Here is a 21,068-nt window from a genome sequence, read left to right on the forward strand (position 1 = left end):
CGCACACACACACACGCACTCTCTCACTCTCACACACGCTGTCACACGCACGTCGGAGCAGCCGTCCGCGCCTTCGCCGAGCAGCGGCCGCTCGGCTTCGCAGTCTGCGGCGAGCGTCGTCGTGACAGAGTTTGGAAGCGGCTGAAGGAGGAAGCGGTGGAAGGAGGAGGAGGAGGAGGAGGAGGAAGAGGAGGGAGAAAAAGAGGTAGGAGATGGTCACAAACGAGCGCTCCCCCGTCGCTCCGCTCGGAAACTTTCGCGTCTCCGGCGCCGCTTCGTGCGTCGCGGGGACGTCGCGCGCTCCGCTCGTGTTCGCGAGAAGCAGGGCGCGTTTGTTGAAGTGTTGCCGTTTGCGCGCTCGGATTTGTGCGCGCGTGGACGCGTGCGTGGACGCGTGCTCCTCTCTCCCGCTCTGGAGACTGGACGTGCGGATGGTAGCGGGTCGTTGAGGAGGGAAACCTGTCCACGGCGAAGACACTGATGTGAGTGGAAGCTATCGTGGTTGTTGTCATTTTAAAAGGCAGCTGTTGAATTACGACAAGGGATAATGAATCTAATCTCATTTAACTCGATTTAAATACAGTCACTTCGGGGCTCAGTTTGCATCCTAAGAACAGAAGCTGGATGTAAAGTTGAATAAGCTCTTGTTTATTTGGTCAATGCACCAATGAAATTAGAGAGAGGTTTTTTTCCTAAAATGCACAAAAAAATACAGCAAATGTCAGAAAATCTAAACGGACACCAGCCTTTGTGTGTGTGCATGGGTGCTCTCCTGTCAGATCCTATGAGCTGGGGCTCAGTCACAGGGTCTCCCCTCTGGAATTCTCCTAGAATAGATGTGACACACACACACACACACACATGCATAGACACACACTTTGAGCGAGTCTCGTGTCGGCTCGGCGTCTTTTCTCTCGTTAATGACCTCAGCGCTTGGATTGGCTGCGTGATGGATGCGTCCGTAACATGATGGATGCTCCGATGCGAGTGTGTGTGTGTGTGTGTGTGTGTGTGTGTGTTTGCATGGGACGGAGCGAGAGGATCTCGTCTCCTGTAACTTGAGCTTGGCCGGACACGCTGACTCTTGGAAGGCCACAGAGGCGCTGCGTGAACTGTGGGGAATGTGGAAGTTTGTGCGCGTGTGTGTGTGTGTGTGTGTGTGTGTGTGTGTGTGTGTGTGTGTGTGTGTGAGACAATTAATGAGCGACTTGGAACAACTACCGCGAAATGCTTCAAACTCCTTCTTCTGTTAAAATAAGCCCATTCAAGTGAACAGAGGAAGTATTTGTTCTTTAAATTTCCCAAATCCCACACGTGGCTTTGACCCAGCAGTTGAAAGCAATCAACAAGTGGCTTCTGGTCTTTCACACTTGCACTCGTTAACATGTAAAACAATTAGCTGGGGCATTAATTCAATTAAACCTCAGTCACGGATGCAGAAGAGAGCTTTGAAGTAGCTTTGGGGCCCCGGACGTCAACTCTGTGTCCAAACACGTTCATTAGCTTCAAGCCACAAGGGAAAGCCATTGAATTCACACTGTTCACAGTGCAGTTCGCATCTTTCCGCCGCCACTGCCAGCTGTAGATGAGCTTTTCCTCCCATCATGGGATTTCAACACGTTTGAGCCCGAGCCGTCGCTCCCGACGCCAGGCTTGTGACGGCGGATCAGCAGCTGCCGTCCTCTCCTATCATTATCCATTATGAGCGGATCGCTAATATCGGTCCTCGGTTTAAATGCATCCTTTTTGTTTTCTCCGTCCGCTGCTGCTCGACTGAACGCCCTGTGGGCGTCTGCGTTCGTTCCTGGAAGAGCTTCAGCGAGAGCAGTGGTTTCTCACAGTCCCTCGCAGATGTGCGTCTTTTCACAGGTGCTCGCTGTTCCCAAACCTGGTGTGTGTGTGTGTGTGTGTGTGTGTGTGGTGTGTGTGTGTGTGCGTGTGCGTGTGTGACATTAATCTGGGTTTGATCCATTTCTCACATAAGTGCATGAGGGCAGAGTCTCGTTGGAGGAACCTGGGTGCTGATGTAATGGAGATATGGCTGTGGCTGCGGTTCAGGCCAGACAGATGTAGGTCGGATCTGTGGAGCTGAGTCACAGATCACACTCAAACGTCCTGGTCATTACTTCGCACGTCACCTCTATTCGTATCTGTTTTTGTCTCTCGTTGCCAAAGCAAGCGCAACAAGTAGCGGATTATTTTTAGGTTTTAGCTTCCACGTGAGAACGTCCGATCAGACGTAGGAGGTAGAAGTTGTTGGGGATGTTTTACGTGCCCTGGAGGAGGTTCCGCTCCCTGTTGCTGAGTGTCGGGACTCCTCCCCGAGTCAAGGCACCCAGCGATTTGTGCAACACAAAGAGAAGCCAGACCCAACCCACAATTTGAATTAAGTCCCGTTTTCGCAGCACTTTCACGTGTAATTATGACTTACGTCACGCCCAACACCACTGTGTGTGTGTGTGTGTGTGTGTGTGTGTGTGTGTGTGTGTGTGTGTGTGTGTGTGTGTGTGTGCGTGCGTGTGCGCGTGTCTGGCTGCACGTGAGGGTGCGCCGTGGCTTTAAAGCGTGCACCGTGTGCCGGCCTGTCCTGGTGGAGAGCTGCTGGTTACTCAGCAGCACAAGGCGCCATTGTGCGACGGTCTTCACACACTCGCAGCGACAGTCATTCACATTTCCCAGCAGCATATGCATGAGTGTGTGAGCGAGTGTGAGTGTGTGTGTGTGGGTGGGCGGTCGTCTCGTATTCCATGCGCCTGCTAAAAATGAAGACGTGACGGGGAAAGTGTGAGTGCGCTGGTGAGAAGCGTGCGTGTGTCTGGCTCCTGCAGCCGCGCTCTGTGTTCTCTCCTATTTGAGGGTGATTAAGAGGAAGAGATGCTGCAGCACAAGCACTTCACCTGTTGTTGTCATGCTGTGGTTTGTGGCGAACCATTGGAGCGGGTTAATGTGACAGGAGACAGATTTTATGGTTTTAGCCTGGAGCTCAACAAGCGGGACCAGTTCGAAGGTTTCTGCCTATAGTTAATGGAAAACTGACTCAACAGAAGGAAGATACAGACAGTGCCTATCAATTATTATGCATCTGAGGTGTGAGTTGGAAAACTTACATTGTTGTAGTTCAGGTCAGAATCTGAAAGGCAAATAAACAAAGTGCCAGTGTTGGAGAAGTGACCCAGCCCACGATGTGGTGATTCATCCGCGGGTGTGTTCTAAGCACCTTTAACCGCTGAGAGATGCACCCTGGGAAAAAACAGAGGGAGAGGGCGGCGAGCACGGATACTGTGATTCACAAATCTCCCATCAGCCCCTGCTGCTCATTGACTAACCCCATTGTGGCCGATCGGCCGAACGCCGAGCGCTCCTCGTGCGCGCGCTGAGGAATGTGCGTGTGTTTGTGTGCAGCGAGTTAATCGCCGTCCATTGAGGGCCCGATTGTGTTGCGTTGTCAACACTGGCTGTCTTTGTCCGCGCCGCGCACACACACACACACGCACATGTGAGCGCGTAGCAGGCGTCGCTCCAGCGGCCGAGACAGAAAGGAAGAAGGAGCTGAGTAACAACACCATTCATAGTCATAGCGCTGGGATTCCTCCCGCTTCCAGACGTGAACGGCTCCGAGGCTAAAAATAATTTATTGCTCCTTTTACTCCTGCTCTTTTCATTAATTCTCCCCTCTGTAGTTCTCTTTTTCGGAGCCTGTGTTTAATAGCGTTGCTGTTTATAGAGCAATTGTGTGGTTGCGGCTCCTCGATGTGTAAATGTGCGCGAGCGACGGGGCGATGGCGATGGTGCGATGGAGCCTGAGGAGCGTGGAGGGACCGGCGGCGAAACGCACGGGGGGGGGGGGGGGGGGGAGTGGTGGGGGGGATGTTGGAAAGACAGATCCAGCGAAAGTATTTGATCCAACTTTGGGAATTTGCTTTTCCACGGAAATGCCTCGGGTGCAGCATGGGAAACGGACGGGGGGGGGGCTATTTCAGGCCTCGCTCCCGTTCGTCATGCCAGCCGGCATCCAGCGCAGGGTCGGGGGAGGAGGGGGAGAAACGGAGGGCAGCCGTCTCCCCTGGGGGGGAGGAAATGACCCCGTTGCACCTCTCTGCATCCCCCCCCCCTCAGTTTAATCTAAAGCCATTCAAGAAGCTTTATTGGCCAGATAAGATCGCTGTGACAGTGCCAAGGCTTAAGCACATCCCTCTCCCTCCCTCCCTCCCTCCCTCCGTCAGGCGAAGGAGCAAGTAGGCTGGTGGTGAGAGAGGAATGACAGCCTTTATCTCGGTCAGTAAACACAGGCCCAGGGAGTCCCTGCGTTGTTTATGCTGCGTCCTCCACTCCCCGCCGCCCTGAACGCACCGTAACACAATCCCCGTGTGCACAGACTCACAGCCCACGCGCTGAGACACTGGTAGACACACACACACACACACACACACACACACACACACACACACACACACACACACACACACACACACACACACACACAGAAGCTGCGGTTGGTCAAAGCAGTGACGTGTGCCTGGTTGCTGGACTGGTCAGATCCCGTTCCTTCTGCCTGCCAGTCTGACCACTGTGTGTCTGTGTGTGTCTGTGTGAGTCTATGTGTGTCTGTGTGAGTCTGTGTAAGTCTGTGCCTGCTGCACAGCACCGTGTAGCTCAGCACAGCTCACAAACCCATAAAAGAGAGATACCTCCGGCCAGAGTGGATCTGCCCATCGTTGTAGGGCTGCTGTTGTTCTACTAGGTAAAACATATATATATATATATATATATATATATATATATATATATATATGGCTGCACAGGAGCAGGCCCTGAGCACCAGAGCCATAGAGGCCCAGATCTACCACACCAGACAAGACCCAAGGTGTAGACTGTGCAAAGAGGCCCCAGAGACGGTCCAGCACATAACTGCAGGGTGTAAGATGCTGGCAGGCAAAGCATACATGGAACGCCATAACCAAGTGGCTGGCATAGTATACAGGAACATCTGCGCGGAGTATGGACTGGAAACCCCAAGATCAAAGTGGGAAACACCTCCCAAGGTGGTAGAGAACGAGCCAGCCAAGATCCTGTGGGACTTCCAGATCCAGACTGACAGAATGGTAATGGCGAACCAACCAGACATTGTGGTGGTGGACAAAGAACAGAGGAAAGCCGTAGTGGTGGATGTGGCAATACCAAGCGATGGCAACATCAGGAAAAAGGAACATGAGAAACTAGAGAAATACCAAGGGCTCAGAGAAGAACTGGAGAAGGCTTGGAAGGTGAAGGCCACAGTGGTGCCTGTGGTGATCGGAGCACTAGGGGCAGTGACCCCCAAACTGGAGGAGTGGCTACGACAGATCCCTGGAAAAACATCCGAAATCTCAGTCCAGAAAAGTGCAGTCCTAGGAACAGCAAGGATGCTGCGCAGAACCCTCAAGCTCCCTGGCCTCTGGTAGAGGACCCGAGCTTGGAAAGTGGATGAGACCACCCGCGGAGGGTGAGAATAGAGTGTATATACACTCTATTCTATATGATGATTCTACTCTAATGATGAGATACTACTCATCTCATCATTTTCTACTCAAGTAACCCTAGTCAGAGGGGCTACATATATATATATATATATATATATATATATAAAATAGATGTATTGAAAAAAGTCTTGATGTATGTATAATATTTCAGAGCGGCCTCTGCTAGTTCTCCTTCAGCTCCTCTCGTCATCCCGACCTCATCCACGCCGTCCCTTCGCCTCTGCACAGGCCCGTTACAGGCTCGTACTCTAGATTGACTGTGTTTGCAGCACTGAGAAGTATATAACCTCGCATCAGCCCAGTGTGTCTGCTTTATGAGGCAGCCTGTGGTGATGCGAGGCGAAGGGGAGCGCTTGCGTAACACAAGCGCACGCTACGATTTCTAATTTCAAGAGAGTGGTTTGTTTCTGTGGCCTGAGGTTCCAGGGAAGAGGCCTGACGTCGGTGCAGGGGCTGCCGTTCTCCGAGAGGCTGCGGAGGTAAACCGGTCAGGTTGCCCTTGAGCAACGCGTTAAACTTGAGCGACTCCTGACGCCGCCGGCTGCGGGACGGTTCCTTCGCTTTGATCACGGACAGGAGACAGACAAATTTCCGTCTGAGCGCGTGTGTGTGTGTGGTATCTTTTAATGTCCCCTCGCTTCCTATGATTGTCAGAGCTACATCCTTGCGGTTGCCATGGTTACAGACAGTGCTGCGAGACCGACGTACGCAGACCCCAGACAGATGAGGGCGAGCTCCTGGTAGTTAGAGCCGCGTCGTGCTGGGAGTTGAGACCTTAAGGAATCCTCACGCAAGGACCTCTCTCCCTCTTTGTCTCCCCTCCCGACGTGACGGACACACGACACGCCGTCTGCGAGGCTGCAGTTTGCTGACGTCTCACCAATCGAGCGAAACACTTTCCAACATTTAAGCGGATTTAAGTTCCATCGCACAAGAGCCCAGAAACGTCTGGAAATGTTGCGTGGTGGAGTCTTGGTGCCGTCACGTGCGCGATGTGTCTGGCTGCATGTGCATCAGTACGAGCATTGGAATTTGATACGAGCATCAGTACGAGCATTGGAATGTTGCTAGTAGATTAATGACTATTGACACGAGTGAGATGACGGAGTGAGTTTTCACATTGAAGCTTGTTTGTAAGCTTCAGCCAAGCTGTTGGGAAGAAGGCATTTTAGCTTTTTCCAGGCTTTTTTCTGAGTTTACTCCACATTCCCTTGACAGTTGGCTGGAAAAAATAACTCGTCCCACCGCTCCTCTGCACTACGGAGCCTGAGCCTGTAAAAGGTTTGGCTTCAGCTGACCTTTGACATTTAGCTGACTGTCGTCTTTGCCCCTCGTCTTCCTTCATCTTTCTTCCCGTATCTTCTTCCTCTGACGTCTCATCTGTCCAGGTACAGGCCCCTAGGAGACGTGAGTCACCGCCTTTGATCCAGTGTGTGTGTGTGTGTGTGTGTGTGTGTGTGTGTGTGTGTGTGTGTGTGTGTGTGTGTGTGTGTGTGTGTGTGTGTGCGTGCGTGCGTGCGTGTGTGTGTGCGTGCGTGCGTGTGTGAGAGCCGTGCGTTGGAGAGATGACATCTGATAGTCTGATGCTGGCGCTCTCGTCCTTCGTCGCTGCTGGTGCCGTGTTGTGCGGCTGCACATCACCTGCACGATCGCTCTGTGGAGGCCTCTCTTCTTCTTCCCTTTCACTTTTGGTGCCTTTCTTTTTCCAGGGTACATGATTGGGATCTCTTGTGTGTTACCATTACTTCACAGTTAAGAATCATTCCAACATCAAGTCCGTGGTCCCTGTTTTGCCTCAAAATGCTTCGATAAAATACTATTTTTCTGTTTATTTATTTCTCTTTTCGTTTCCTCTTGCCGTGACTCACAGATGTTAGGTTGGGTGCTTTTCTCAGCTCATAGATGTGACAGTGACACGGACGTTTGATGTCTGAAGGTGATTCATGAGCTTCTGTCATCCTCCCCTATGGACTGCAGCCTCCTGCCTCCTACACTTGACACTACAACATATTTCATTGCGCCACAGAACAAGACTTTGTCCTGTTTAACCTAGCTCCGCTCAGCCCTACATGACAACGCAGTAAAAATAGATCCTCCAGATAAGTTTAGAAGTTACACACGTGTAGAATGACAAGACACAAGGTTAAAATTACAATAGAAATAATAATCCACTGTTTGGCTGTGGAGTTCCCAGCGTGCGCGTTTGATTGCATCCTGATTAGAGGCCGTGTGTTTTAAAGCATTCATCCCGTCAACCTTCAGCTTCATGTTGACTACAGTGATGTGGCCCGTCTGCATAATTACACTGCAATTGTGTCATGGTAACGTGGTGATTATGCAGTGATTTACTGGTGTATTTGTAGCAACATTGTGCAGGGAGCGACGCGAGCGAGCGCCGGGCTGCTGCCTGGGAACCCGAGTGTCCTCCAGCGTGTGTGTGTGTGTGTGTGGGGGGGGGCTGGGACCACATCATCCACAGGTGAAGGGTCGGACTCAAACACAACAGCTGTGTGTGTTTTTTCCACTCTTGTTTATATTCCCATGACCTACGCGCACAATTACATGAAGCGCACCCGAACACGCCGCAGCTCCTCCTCTTCCTCATCTCTGCTTGCGTCGTGGATAGAAGTCCTCGAAGAGGCTAAATAACATCCCAGGTCCAGTGTTCAACGCCGACACTGTGGCTTTGCTCCAATGGAGACAAGGAGGCGAGGTTAATGGAGGACAGAGTTGAGTGATAAGACTCCCCGAGGCGAAGCGGGCCGTTCAGAGCCATAGACACGGTGGCAGTGAGGCTGAATTAAAGCTATGCAGGTTACTTTACCCTCAGGCATCAGGAATTATATATAGTCTGTACATCTCATGATGCCAGCGTCGGCCTCCTCCCAGCGTATTAATCACGCGCTAAAGGGCTGTCAGGATGCGTTCTCGTGTGTCACACCGTCCCTTTTAAAGTTCTCTGTCTTTGTTTTTGCCTGTCCAGTAATCTAAAATATGCCTTTTAGTCCTCGCGAAGGGAGATGGTGATGGATGTGAAGGTGAGGAGGTACGAGCAGAAGCCGTTTAGCTGCTCTTTAAACGGGCAGGAGGTGAAAAGACGGCCGGTTCTCCTTCGTTCTGTCCTCGCGTCACTCTTTCAAGTCAGACTATCGCTTCTGCTAAAACCCAGAGCTCTAATCCCAAACAGTGCAGTGTCAGTAGGAAAGAGAGCGCCGAGATGATTGGACGCGTTTAAAGGCTCGGCTGAACGACTGATGCTTTTGAAATGAGCAAGTATTTCCCGAAAGACGATGCAGTTTGTGGACTTAACTTGGCACAAAGGCCGGTAGCTCTCTTTAAAATAGCTGCTTGCAGCGAGAATGAGGCTGTTTGGGAAGCTGCTCTTTAGCCGCGGATCGAGCGACGGGGGCGGGGCGAGGGTCGAAGCCAGGTTCCCAGAGGTTTCCTGGCTTCAAAGGCCAGAGGAGTCGCACTGCCGCCGCCGCTGCAGCCAGATTCACAGAGAGTAGTGTCTGTGTGAATGTGAGCCGTGGGAGATCACATCTCAACAGTGATATGAAGATGACTTCACAATCGAATAAGCAGTTTTAAATCAGTTCCTTGTTATGTGCGATCTGTTGTGCGTTTTATCTGCTGATGCTGTTTGCTTCACATGAAGTAAAACTGCTGAGACTGAGGCCTATTGTCAGCAACAACTCACATCCTTCACTGCGAAGCATTTAACTGTTCGATTCACTGTTTATCCATCAATAGTATTAAATAGTTTGTAACGTGTCTTTTGGGGGGGTGTTTTTGCAACACCTTGCTTAAGCGTAGTGTGTGTGTGTGTGTGTGTGTGTGTGTGTGTGTGTGTGTGTGTGTGTGTGTGTGTGTGTGTGTGTGTGTGTGTGTGTGTGAGGACTTGGCACTACACCGACTGCATGACTGTGCGTCTGCCGGCATCTCGGTCGATTCATGTTGTGTGGAAACACACACGCACCTTCACTTTTCTAGTATTTACTGGCAAGTAGCGGGAGGAGAAACGACACCCACATGCCTGCTTGATGTGCACAACTTCCCGGCTACACACACACACACACACACACACACACACACGTTTTCAAGTTTTGAGGTATGAGTCGATGACATGTGGGAGAAGCTAGTTTTTCTTAAATGTAATGTCCAGGCGTGAGACGTTTAGGGTCATATGTAGTGTGAGGCATTCAGGGACAAAAAGTGTAGTTTAAAACAACTTCTAGCATATAATCCTATAGTTTGTTACGTGGCTTTGTTCCTCTTCATCGCAGACTTTGGTGCAAACTTGACGCAGGTTTGCTAACTAACAAAAGCAGCTCAGACTTTGCTTAGTTACACTTTTCCCTGTGTTTCCATTGCATATATAGAAAAAACCCTCCAGGCTTTCAGCTCCTGATCGTACAGGTCCTTTTACTCATGATCCAATAATACTATAATCGACGTGGCTTCTGGCGGGCGGGGTGGCGGCGCGTGACCCGCTGGGGTGCCGCTCAGCGTGTTAGCAGCGTTAGCTTCTAAACGCGGCGCCCGCGTGACGTCGAATGTGTATGGTGAGCCACCCGTCGTCTTCATCGTCTTCATCCTCGCAGCCTTCCGGTAACAGAAACGTGTGTGCATGTTTGTGGCCCGAGGGCAGATATGCAGGATGGTGTCGGACCGGCAAGACTGAGCGGGTCGTGGAGACGTTCCCCGTGTGCGCGCGCAATAAAAGCGGAGACAGTGATCCGCTCCTCAGCGCTGTGTTGAGTCCTGGGTTGACGTTATTGGACTCTAATAAGTCAGACTGAAGTCAGCCCATGTGGTAAATCCATCTCATTGTGCTGCCATATTACAAACAGATGTGCTGCACACATGTGGACGCATGTAAATGCAACCTGCAGATGTGTTGAAAAGCCTAAAAAAACCACACCGGGCCTCTGATTTTCATCTAATGTTAAGTTAGAATCCTCATCACTGTATGTGTTGGTGACGCTCACCTGGAACTCGACTGATTCTTGGTAACTTGCGCCAGTTGCGCTGACTCAACTCACGTGTGCAATCTCCTCCGACCGCCATGTGCCGCAACGCGGACCCGCTTCCTGTTAGGAAAGTCTCGGCCTTAAACCCAAGCTTAGCTGCAGCGCCGCAACCGCCGGCTCGGCTAAACCCACCGAAACCAAAGAACCCGAAGAACCCAGACAGCCGGATTTAAAACCCAGATAAAAGGAGTAGGAGAGGGGGAAATGTCGAATGGGGCGATCGATGGACGTGCAGGCGTGAACCTGATCTCATCTCGATGAGGTGACGCTGGGAGCCTTAAACGCGCAGCCGGTCATTTGACCATGAGCGCCTGGGGTCACATGTACAAACATAACTCTAAGAATAGATGCACTTAACACTGGGGAGGAGAATAACCCAGTAACAGAGGCAGCGCAGAGTCGGACAGAGCAGGAGGCGAAGGCAGAATCAGAGGTTGAGCTTCTTCTTTTTCTGCTAATACACGACTCTAATTATTTCTAAAATTAGCCATGAGTCACATTAACTGTTCACTATACATTAAAACTTCACGACTGTCTCGACTTGTGCAACCACAAGTTTAATAAAGGCGCGAGAGCAGAGTTGAGGGAGAGGTGAGCCGAGGCCCGTTTTATGGCCTTGTTTGTGTCGCTGGCTGTAAAATATCCTCCTAACGGGTTTAAAGTGATGGCTCAGAACTAATCCAGCTGAAACTCCACTTGACAATAAATAGTCTTGATTCCACCTAAGGATCGAAGCAGTTCGATGACCTCGGCTCTGGCTCTGATGCTGAAGGAGCTGAAAACCGAAACCCATCACAGGCCACTTTTTGAGTGGTTCTCATGCAGCTGTAATACAAGCAGAACTCCTAGTCCGGGTCCTGGAGGTACAGCAGCTCAAAACCACTAGCCGAACTATAAATTAAAGGACTGTTAGGACAATTTAGATCTAATTTGTCGTACTGAAACGCATCATGGAACTCCTGATTAGAGGCCCGGTCTGGCCTGTGGCGGCCGTTCACGCTTAACTATTGCGGCTCCATCATGTGATCGTCGGCTCACATTATACCACCAGACCCCATCATATTTAATGACGGTAAAAGGTCGATCCACGACTTCGCCAAAGCCGCCGTTCGCAGGCCATTCGGACCGCGTGTCCGGCTGCCGCGGATCCCGCTCGCGTGATTGGCCGCCTCCATGTTGTGCGGCAGAAGAGGTACGAAGCATGCGAGGAAGGCGGCGACACAAAGTCCGCATTTAGATGTGGTTCTGTGTGTGTGTGTGTGTGTGTGTGTGTGTGTGTGTGTGTGTGTGTGTGTGTGTGTGTGTGTGTGTGTGTGTGTGTGTGTGTGTGTGTGTGAGTGAGATAACGACGGGTGAGTCAGTGCTGGGCCGGAACACGACGGCTCCTCTTCCCTCGTCTCTCCCTCCCTCTGACGACTGGGGTTTGCGGTTAGAAACCCTAATCTGCTCCTCATGTGACCCTCTGACGGACAGGCACAGCAGTCGGCTCGCTCTTACGCACCGTCCGCGGCCCTCGCGCTCGTCTGGCTCCGGCTCCCCAGTCTAAACATGCTCTTATATGGATTTCTGTTCGAATGGGGACATATCCAGTCTTTCCCTCCTAATACACACAGGCAGGTTCCGCTCGAAGACGCCCGACGTGATGTGATTCTGCATTTACTGATGGATGATGGGACTTCATTTCCCTGAAGGCCATAGTGACACACACGGCACACTGTTATATTTAATCCTCCGTAGGTGCGTGTGGAGAGTAACAAGTAAATGTGAGTGAAGAAAAGAATGTGAAACTACCCATAATCCCTTGCCTCTGTCCTCCCAGCAGGCCGCTCATTTGGTTCGCAGCTTTGATCTGAGCCCTTGTCTCTCTCCAACGGGTCAATAACAGTGGGAACGTGATTGGAAATAATGATGCGTCAGAGTGGGTTTTGGTGTCGGTCATGATGATGCCTGCTCCATCTCCGTCTGTGTGTGTGTGTGTGTGTGTGTGTGTGTGTGTGTGTGTGTGTGTGTGTGTGTGTGTGTGTGTGTGTGTGTGTGTGTGTGTGTGTGTGTGTGTGTGTGTGTGTGTGGTGCACTTGGCCTTCTCTTTGAATAATGTTTGTTAGTGAAGCAGCACCGTGGAATGTCTGCGAAAAGGGCTTTCTGTAACGAGTTCCTCAGCTCCGACCAGCAGTGGATGTGAGGCTTGGCCTGGTTCTGGGACCGCGTCGCCTCGTTTCCTCTCCCTTCCTGGGTTTTCAGTCTTGTCTGGTGCTTCTGTGTTCGTCCCACCACAGCTGGTGTCAAACAAGGCCTCCGATACGACGAGATAAAAATCACATTAGGTCAGGGAGGCGAAGTCCAGCCCGTACGCGAACGCTGCCGTTGTGCTGCTTTGCCTATATGTCTTTATTAGGGTCGAGCCGGGTTAACAGGAACCATCAGGGCTGAAGTGCATCAAGGAGTTTCTTGGTATAAAAGCGCTGGAAGCTGAACTGTGAACAGCAGCCAGCCGTCAAAACATCAGAAGCAGAGATGTTTTGAGTGTTTCTCGGATGGAGCTTGCAGGAATGAAACACAGGCCGACTTCACAGTGGGTGATATGCAAACGTTCATATAATGTAGGATACTTAGTTTTAGACAAACAAGTCCCATTTATTTATTTAGTTAGAAAAAATTCTGTCCATCACTTTTCTTGTCTTAATCCATTTTTGCAGAAGGCTTGCAGAGGCTGCAGTAATGTATTCATGAAGTAGATGTACCGAACGCTGGATCCGGGCCCAATAGATGCAGAGATTTCTTTTGACCCGTGCATCAGTTTGTTGATTTCTGTCCACACTGCTCCACACAGAACTTTTTCAGCTGTTCTGCTGTCTGGTTTCTTGCTGGCAGTGGCTGGTGTGTGCTGCTCGCCTTCGGGTCTGGGTTGTAGGTGGCTGAATCAAGGTCAGCTGTCTCAGTGCATTACATTAGATGTATTTGTGTTCACGTACGGTGCCAGTGGTGTGTGTGTGTGTGTGTGTGTGTGTCTGTGTGTTAGCAGAGCGCAGCCAAAAGCATGACATCACCTAAAATGTGCTCTTTAAATTAGCAGCAAGCCAAAGCAGAGACTGGCTTCCAGTCAGCGCGAAGGCAAGAGGGCCGAGCAGGTGTGTGTGTGCGTGTGTGTGTGTACTCAGACAGACTTACACTCCATTGTGTTTGCAGTGCAGCGGTGTCAGAAGCTGTGTGCAGAATGTGCTGCTGTGCAAAGTGTGTGTCTGCAGGTTTTTGGCAGTTCTTGAGCTCACGCCAGCTTTTCTTATCACGGCTTTGCTGCAGGGCTGCACATCTACATGGTGCACGTTCTCCTGCCCTTTGCATCAGAACGGCGCGATCTGGGCACGCACGCGTGTCGGCCGGGTGTTTTTCAACCAGGAGACCTTTAAGGACAAGAACATATGTGAGTCACTGATTTCCCTCATCTGCACAGAAACACAACAACATCCTCTTCGCTGCTCTCAGCTCCTTCCCTCCGGGGATGCATTGTGTTAGCATGTGTTTGTGTGTGTTCCTTGGGGTTCTTGTTCCTGATGACCTGCTGAGCTATTCACACAGCCTGGTCTCCCTGGGGTCCAGCTGCACCGCTATAGAGCAGTCTGCTGCCATTTTAGCCCGTACAGTAGGAGCGTGTGGTCGTTTGGGGGGGTCGTCTGCTTTACATTTCACACATTATTCAGCCTCGGCCATAACAGTAATGTGTATAGCTGTTATACAAATAGAAATCAATCCTCTTTGTGTTCACTGCTTCCTCTCTGTGTTTACAGTAGAAATGCTTTCACGGCTGGTTCTTCTGGGTCTGGACCCGGGTGCATGCGCGTTGGTGCTGTTCACCAAATGCTGGGACCGGTGCTATTATTCAGGGTGTGCTGCTTTCATCATAAACAGCTGTGTGTGTGTGTGTGTGTGTGTGTGTGTGTGTGTGTGTGTGTGTGTGTGTGTGTGTGTGTGTGTGTGTGTGTGTGTGTCTCCGGAGCACAGTGATTTGTGCTCTGAGCAGCCTGGCTTTCGTCCAGACGTGAGGACAGAACCCACGGGCCTCTGCCAGACGCACACATGCGCTCGTCCCCGCACACATTCAGTCCTGCAGTTATTACAGCGTCTCACCACCTACTGTGAATAAAGGTGAGTTCAGGCGTTTCTGTTACGCTCGTATCTGTAATCGGGTAGGAGATCGCCTCTAATTCTCCTCCTCTGTGTCTTTTGGCTCGTGGACAAACGTCTGGTTTGCAGAGCTGCTCCTCACTTGACTCTGTGTGAGACCAGCTGTTTTTTTTTTTTGCAGCCCAGACCCCCTAAAACCCCAGCTCTAAGAAGACTAATGGCCTTGTGCATCTGGCACTGTCAGCTCACAGCACGGCTGCATTTTACATGTCACATTTAAATGCCGTGTGCTTTGTGGTATTCTTGCTTCATTAGACGTTGGAGGGGGTTGCGAGGAAAGATGGAGGCTCCGAAATGAAAACGGTGCTGCTGCATGTGCCGGTTTTAGTCCTTTTAGCCTTTCAGAACTGAGTATTTCCTTTTTTCCCCACCTGCATCTTCTTATTCTTAGTCCCCGACTCTCTCTCCAGCTGACGCTGGTAGAATATGAGGATTATTAAAGAGTGGCCCACGCTTTGACACGGACGGAGCTGTTTACCACAGTTACTGTCTGTGTCGGCGCCGCCGGCCTCCTGCCAGCGAGGCGCTTGATTGACGCGCGGCGAGAAGATCAATGCGCGGCGTGCGAACGGCGTGTCTGCGCTGAAACATGCTCTCAGAAGTCACAATAAATGATTCACGCGGGGATTAAAGGGGAGAAGTGGGTCAGGACCGCATGGAGATCATTGGACACAGGGAAAGTGATGGAAGAGATGACGGAAAATTATTCACAAGTCGACAATTAATGACAGTTCTCTTCTGCTGAACTGTGGGTTTTTGACTGTGTGTTCCTCTGAAGTCCACTAATCCCTCCTCAGTAGCAGCTGGGTTCTCATAGGAGACGCTGAGCTGCTTGTCCGTGTCTGAGGCCCGTTCCCCGGCTCTGATCCGGCTCACTCTGTTGTTGTGCGAGCGGGCCTGCTCGGGCCTGTCGTCTCTCCCCGAGGCGATGTTTGGACTTCCAAAACTGACTGAGTGCCCGCCAGCACACGCGCGCCGGGCGAAGCCGCCACAACGGTGCTCGAGCCTCTCCCGTGCACGTCCGCAGACGCACATGCAGGGACACGCTGGTGTTGCAGGAGCCTCCCACCGACAGTGCAAGGGGGAGAATGGGAGCGAAGCGTGAAAGGAGGGACCCAGCGAGGTGGAGAGGAGGACGGTTATCACGCGTAACCTCTGTTCCCTTCCCTTTCCCAGCTCCTGCTTGTCGGCGACAGCTGACGGCTGATCTCTCCACGCGACCTCAGGAAGATCTCAGCACAGAAACTATATCCAGAAAAAGCCAGTCACTGCTTTGGCTCTAGATCCTGGAAAAACACCATAGAACATGTGCATTTTGACTAATGGACCGTCTCTTCTCTTATCTGTCAGGAAGGCAGTGTGTGTGTGTGTGTGTGTGTGTGTGTGTGTGTGTGTGTGTGTGTGTGTGTGTGTGTGTGTGTGCGTTATAAACACCGGTGGAGTTTGTTTGCATGCTCAATATCACTTTGGGAAGCTGGCGTTTACTAAGACATACACACAGATGTTAAGTGTGTGTACAGCAGGGCGGGAGGGTTGTGAGTCAACCGTCGTGTGTGTGTGTGTGTGTGTGTGTGTGTGTGTGTGTGTGTGTGTGTGTGTGTGTGTGTGTGTGTGTGTGTGTGTGTGTGTGTGTGTGCATGCACATAAGTACATGTCTAACTTTCAAGTGGAGCCAGAGAGTGCAGTGTGACGCCCAGGGGGCTGAGCCTGCAGCATCCAGTTGTTGTGTGTGTGTTTTTGTAGAGTGAAAGGAAGGAGAGCGAGGCGGGACGGAGACACGACACGGACGCCTGTTTTTTCCATACGGTGTCTAGTTGTTTTTCCAGGTGCCACAGATCCCCCACACCCGGTGCCACTCACTCTCCCCCACCCACTAATCATCCTCCCCCCTCCTCTGTTGCTCTCTTTCCCATTATTTAGTAAGAAACTCCTATTCATAAAAATATCGTATATATCATATAAATATACCGTACATATCAGAAGAGCATAGCATGATGCATTCTTCACGTTTTACACAGCTTTAAATCATTCCTGTCTCCGCTGGAGGTTCACTGCGTTTTGAGCCTTCTGGCGACGTACTGCTTGACTTTTACAGGACTGACAGGCTTCTTTCAACCTGACAGCTAAAAGCTGCTCAGTTAGTGGTTCGCTATGAAAGTCGCATTTTTGCAGGCCTGTTTGTCTGATCTCTAGCACTCAGACTCAGCACTTCCTAATAACTGACCCAGTGATGCGAGGTGGCACTGTAACGTCTGTCTCCGGCAGCGTGGGTCTGGCTTTTTCCTGCGTGCGGTATGTGTTTGTGCTTGTCTGCTCCAGTCGATCGGTTTGTTTTCTCAAGGGACTTGAGGCTGAATGAAATAAAGCGGAGTGAAGCCGACCAACACACCTTTATTACCTTTCCATGGGAGATGTGAAAGCAGCCGGTGGCCTTTCTCCCTCTGCCACACCTGTCATTTCTTTTTTTTGCCGAACCCTTCAAGCTTTTAATGTCTTCCTTCCTCTTTTTCAGGGTTTATCTGCTGGAGTTTGTCCATATATTCACATTTATGAGTGTTCTTGATAACAACCTTACTGATTTTCTTTGTCTTCCACTGTTTCCCCCCCCCCCCCATCCTCCCCTCTCTGCTGACTCGCAGGCGGCGTCCTCCTGTTACGAACGCACACGACACATGGCCGACACTGGGAGACGGAGGAGGAGAGAGAGACTCCAGGAGTGACACCGATCCAGACACTGACTCACAGAGGGGAAGGAGGCAGCTGGCCATCTGGGCTTGGTCCCCCGCTATTCCGCAGCTGTGTTGGAGCACTTTTCAGCGTCGTCGGGACTTTGCAAACCACAGAGTGAGATAAGGGGTTCCTTCCGACGCCTGATTGCCCAGGGGATGAGCCCAGGCTGGGGCGATGTTAAGGCCTCGCTGGCCTCGGATCAAGCCCTCGGGGCTGCTTCCGTGGAGGGATGGGTGATACCCCAGCTGGATCCTCTGCTGTCACCATTCTCCAGGGCTATCATTAGTGGCTAATGAGCTGCTGCTAGGGAGGAAGTGGAAAAGGTGCCTGTGGAGAAAGGAGGAACCTTCCAGCTGTTATTGAGAGGCCCAGACTTCTCCGACAAGGAATTCTTTACTCTTTAAAGCTCCATTGGGTGCACGCACGGAAAGATACCAATTTTGGAAGTTTATGTTGCTTAATTTTTGCTACTTGTCATTCTGGAGGTAAAAGACATCATATTTCATTAGGATTTGTTTTCAACTCAATGTTTTTTTTTCCCCGTTTGATATTATATTACCTTCCTGGGCCCTGAAGCACGCTGGACGTCATGGCAGCAGCCTATCGCGTGGTGGTGAGCAGCGTGAGCTGCTACAACAGCGTGGTGGTGGACCGGCGCTCCCACTCCCACGCGGTGCACTACTGCTCCGGGCCATGTGGGGCGCTGTCCCAGGGACTGGACTGTACTGTTGCGCACCGCGGCACCTGCTCCGAGCTGCTGGTCGCCCCCGACCCGGCGTACGCCGACGCCAACGGTTCACCCGTGCACTCCCGTAGCACGGCCACTCAGCAGCTTCCCGGCCATGGGAAAATGATCATCTCTGTGGATGCGGCCTATAACGGTGGCCTGGAGAGGGCCGGCAGCAGTGGTAATTTGTCTCTGGGGGAAGACAGTCCCACGTGGCGCAGTAAAAAGACCCCAAGTTGCGGCGGGTCGACTGGGAACCTGAGCTCGTCTGGCTCTCTGAAGGACATTACCGAGGAGGCCATAAATCTGGCCAGTGGGAAGCTGAAAGAGTTCTCCTTCGATAAGCTCCGCATCTCCTCTACCAGCCACGTCACCTTCCGGAAGGGTCGCAAGGTCCGCCCCGACTCCTTCAGCCGTCGCTCCACTGACCTGGAGATCATTTACGGCAACTTCAGCTCCAGCGTCGCCGCTAACGGAGCGACTCATGGCGGGACGAGCGGCGCGGCTAACGGCGCGGCGACGCCTAATGACGAGAACACGCCGCCGTTTCTGCTCGGCAAAGGCATGGGGCTGGAGGAGGCGAAGCACAAGTCCAACTCCAGCAGCTTGTCAACCATCACCAAAGTGAGCACCGGCTCCGCAAGCAGCCTGTCGAGTGTCGGGTCACTAGACCAAAGTCTAAACACAGTGGCCTCCTTGTACCGCAGCACCCTGGGAGAAGAGAACCTGATAGCCCGTCTTCTAGAGAAGACTCGGGCCGAGGGCGCCGGGGGTGCAGGTGGGGAGGACATCCGTGCCTGCCTTGATATCCTGCTTAAATGTTCGGAAGACCTTAAGAAATGCACCGACATTATCAAGCAGTGCATCAGACGCAAAGCTGGCGGCGAACCGGAGGACGGGGGAGCAAGTCCCGACAGCATGTATCGGGCGGTGATGTCCCGGCTCAGCTCGTATCTGAAGAGGCTGCCGCTGGAGCTGGAGGGCATCGGAGGTTTGGGTGGGACCTCAGCTGGGAGTGGGCACAGTGACCTGGCTGAGCTGGTGAACACCCTTCACTCCATCCAGCAAGGACCCTACTCTCCAATATTTGGCAATGAGCAGCCTCCACGCTACGAGGATGTGGTGCAATCGCCTCCCATCCCAAAGACTGTCCCCACCTCCACTTCATCGTCCGCCTCGTTCACTTTGAAAGTGGACTCTACCCACACCAAACCAGTCCACAGCTCCACAACCAGTGCTCTTACCAATGGGTTACAGCATCCGCACCCTTCTTCAGCTCAGCACACGCTCTCGCCCCCGTCTGCCACATGCTCTTTGTCCAGTTCCCCCTCCTCCCCTCTGCGCACCTCACCGGTCTCCCCTCACGCACACACTCCTCCAGCGTCCCCCATGGAGGCCCTCTACATCGAGGAGGAGGAAGCAGATGTAAGCAAGATACCGGATCTGATCTCACAGCAGACGCCGCACACTCACGCAAGAGGAGTGAACTCTATTCATAACAAAAACGGGACTGACTTCAGTCAGCACATGCATCTATCCCAGTCACACACAGTCCATAACTCTTCAAATAGTTGGCCCTCCTCTTCCTCACTGACCGTCACGGCCCCCAAAGCTGCGTCTCACAGGAATGACGATATTGACAAGCTGCTGATGGACTTGGAAAACCTCTCCCACAGTATGAGCCACCCCAGAAACGCCGAACCTCCTCTTCCAGCTAAGACCAGAAAGAGAGACGGGGGCCAGATGATGGCCTCCACTGGTGCCCTTGCTCAACCCAAAATGACTCCGCTGCAAGTCCAGCAGCCGGCCGGACACTTGGCCACAAACGGCCCCAGCTCCAGACCCGCCTCGAGCAGCGCTCCTCCTCATGGAGAGGGCAGAGAAGCTGTGGTAGGAGAGGAGGAGGACGGGGCCTTGCTGCTGAGGATCCTGGAGAGCATTGAAAGCTTTGCCCAGGAGCTGGTGGATTCTGGAGCCGGGAGCACAGGGAGCGCGGAAAGGAACAGTGGGAAAGAGAGGGAGGTGATGAGACTCCTGCAAGATACGCTGGCTACTACCGCCAGGGCTGACGAGTCTACGGAGAGCACACACGCACCTGATCCCGCTGCTCCATCCACGCCCCCACAAGCAGTCCCAGCTATTCCATCAAAGCACCCCCTGGAAAAAGCACCGTCACCTGAAGATGTCTGCAGTTCTGCACCTGAACTTGCACCGAAGCCCACAGTCGAAGCCCCCAAACCGCCGCCTACACTCGTCCCCGAGGCCACGACTGAGGCCGCGGATGACGAAGTCGGAGAAATCCTCGCTGGCGACGTCCCTGCTCCAGCTGGCGTGCATTCCTCCTCGCAGTCAGTGAACGCACCGGCTGCCGTGGCCACGAAGGACGCTGCCGTCGCCGGTGGTGACCTCGGCTCAGGCCTCCTCATCCAGCAGACCCCAGAGGTGATCAGAGTAAGTCAAAGACTAGTTTTTCAACTAATAATATACACGGTTTACAGCTGTGCATCGCTGATTTGATCTGACACGGACAGTTATTACATTTAAAGATCATACAATAATATGATTTATTTACAGATCTGTTGTGTACAGATTCAGGTGAACCCTAACTTAAATCTGTCACACCGCCTCATTCTTAAGGCTTTAGCTCGATAGTTAGTGCAGTAATCACAGGTGTATTATAAGCTGTTATGACAGTAACAGAGTAAATAACTAGCAAGTGTCAAATGATCAACACAAATAGGCGGCAGTAAAAGCTGAGAAGTCTAAGTGAACAGTGCAGCAGTGTGAGACAGACAGGCTAAATGACTAATGGAAAGCCTGAGAGTCAGCCTCTATTGCGCTCAGCCTTTGCATGGATCATTGCTGTGACACATCGGG

At 52.0% G+C, this 21,068-nt stretch overlaps 1 protein-coding gene across 1 annotated transcript in view; it reads left to right on the forward strand.

Annotated features, from left to right (window-relative positions):
• Positions 1–220: 220 nt before the first annotated feature.
• The window catches only part of ppp2r3a (protein phosphatase 2, regulatory subunit B'', alpha), a 34,137-nt gene continuing 13,289 nt past the window's right edge, over positions 221–21,068 (forward strand). Inside the window, 2 exon segments of the mRNA XM_041069202.2 lie at positions 221–482; positions 17,374–20,642. Coding sequence (XP_040925136.1) covers positions 18,054–20,642 — 2,589 coding nt within the window. The 5' untranslated portion in view covers positions 221–482; positions 17,374–18,053.

Source organism: Betta splendens, chromosome 22 (assembly GCF_900634795.4).
Source record: "Betta splendens chromosome 22, fBetSpl5.4, whole genome shotgun sequence".
Classification (NCBI taxonomy): domain Eukaryota; kingdom Metazoa; phylum Chordata; class Actinopteri; order Anabantiformes; family Osphronemidae; genus Betta; species Betta splendens.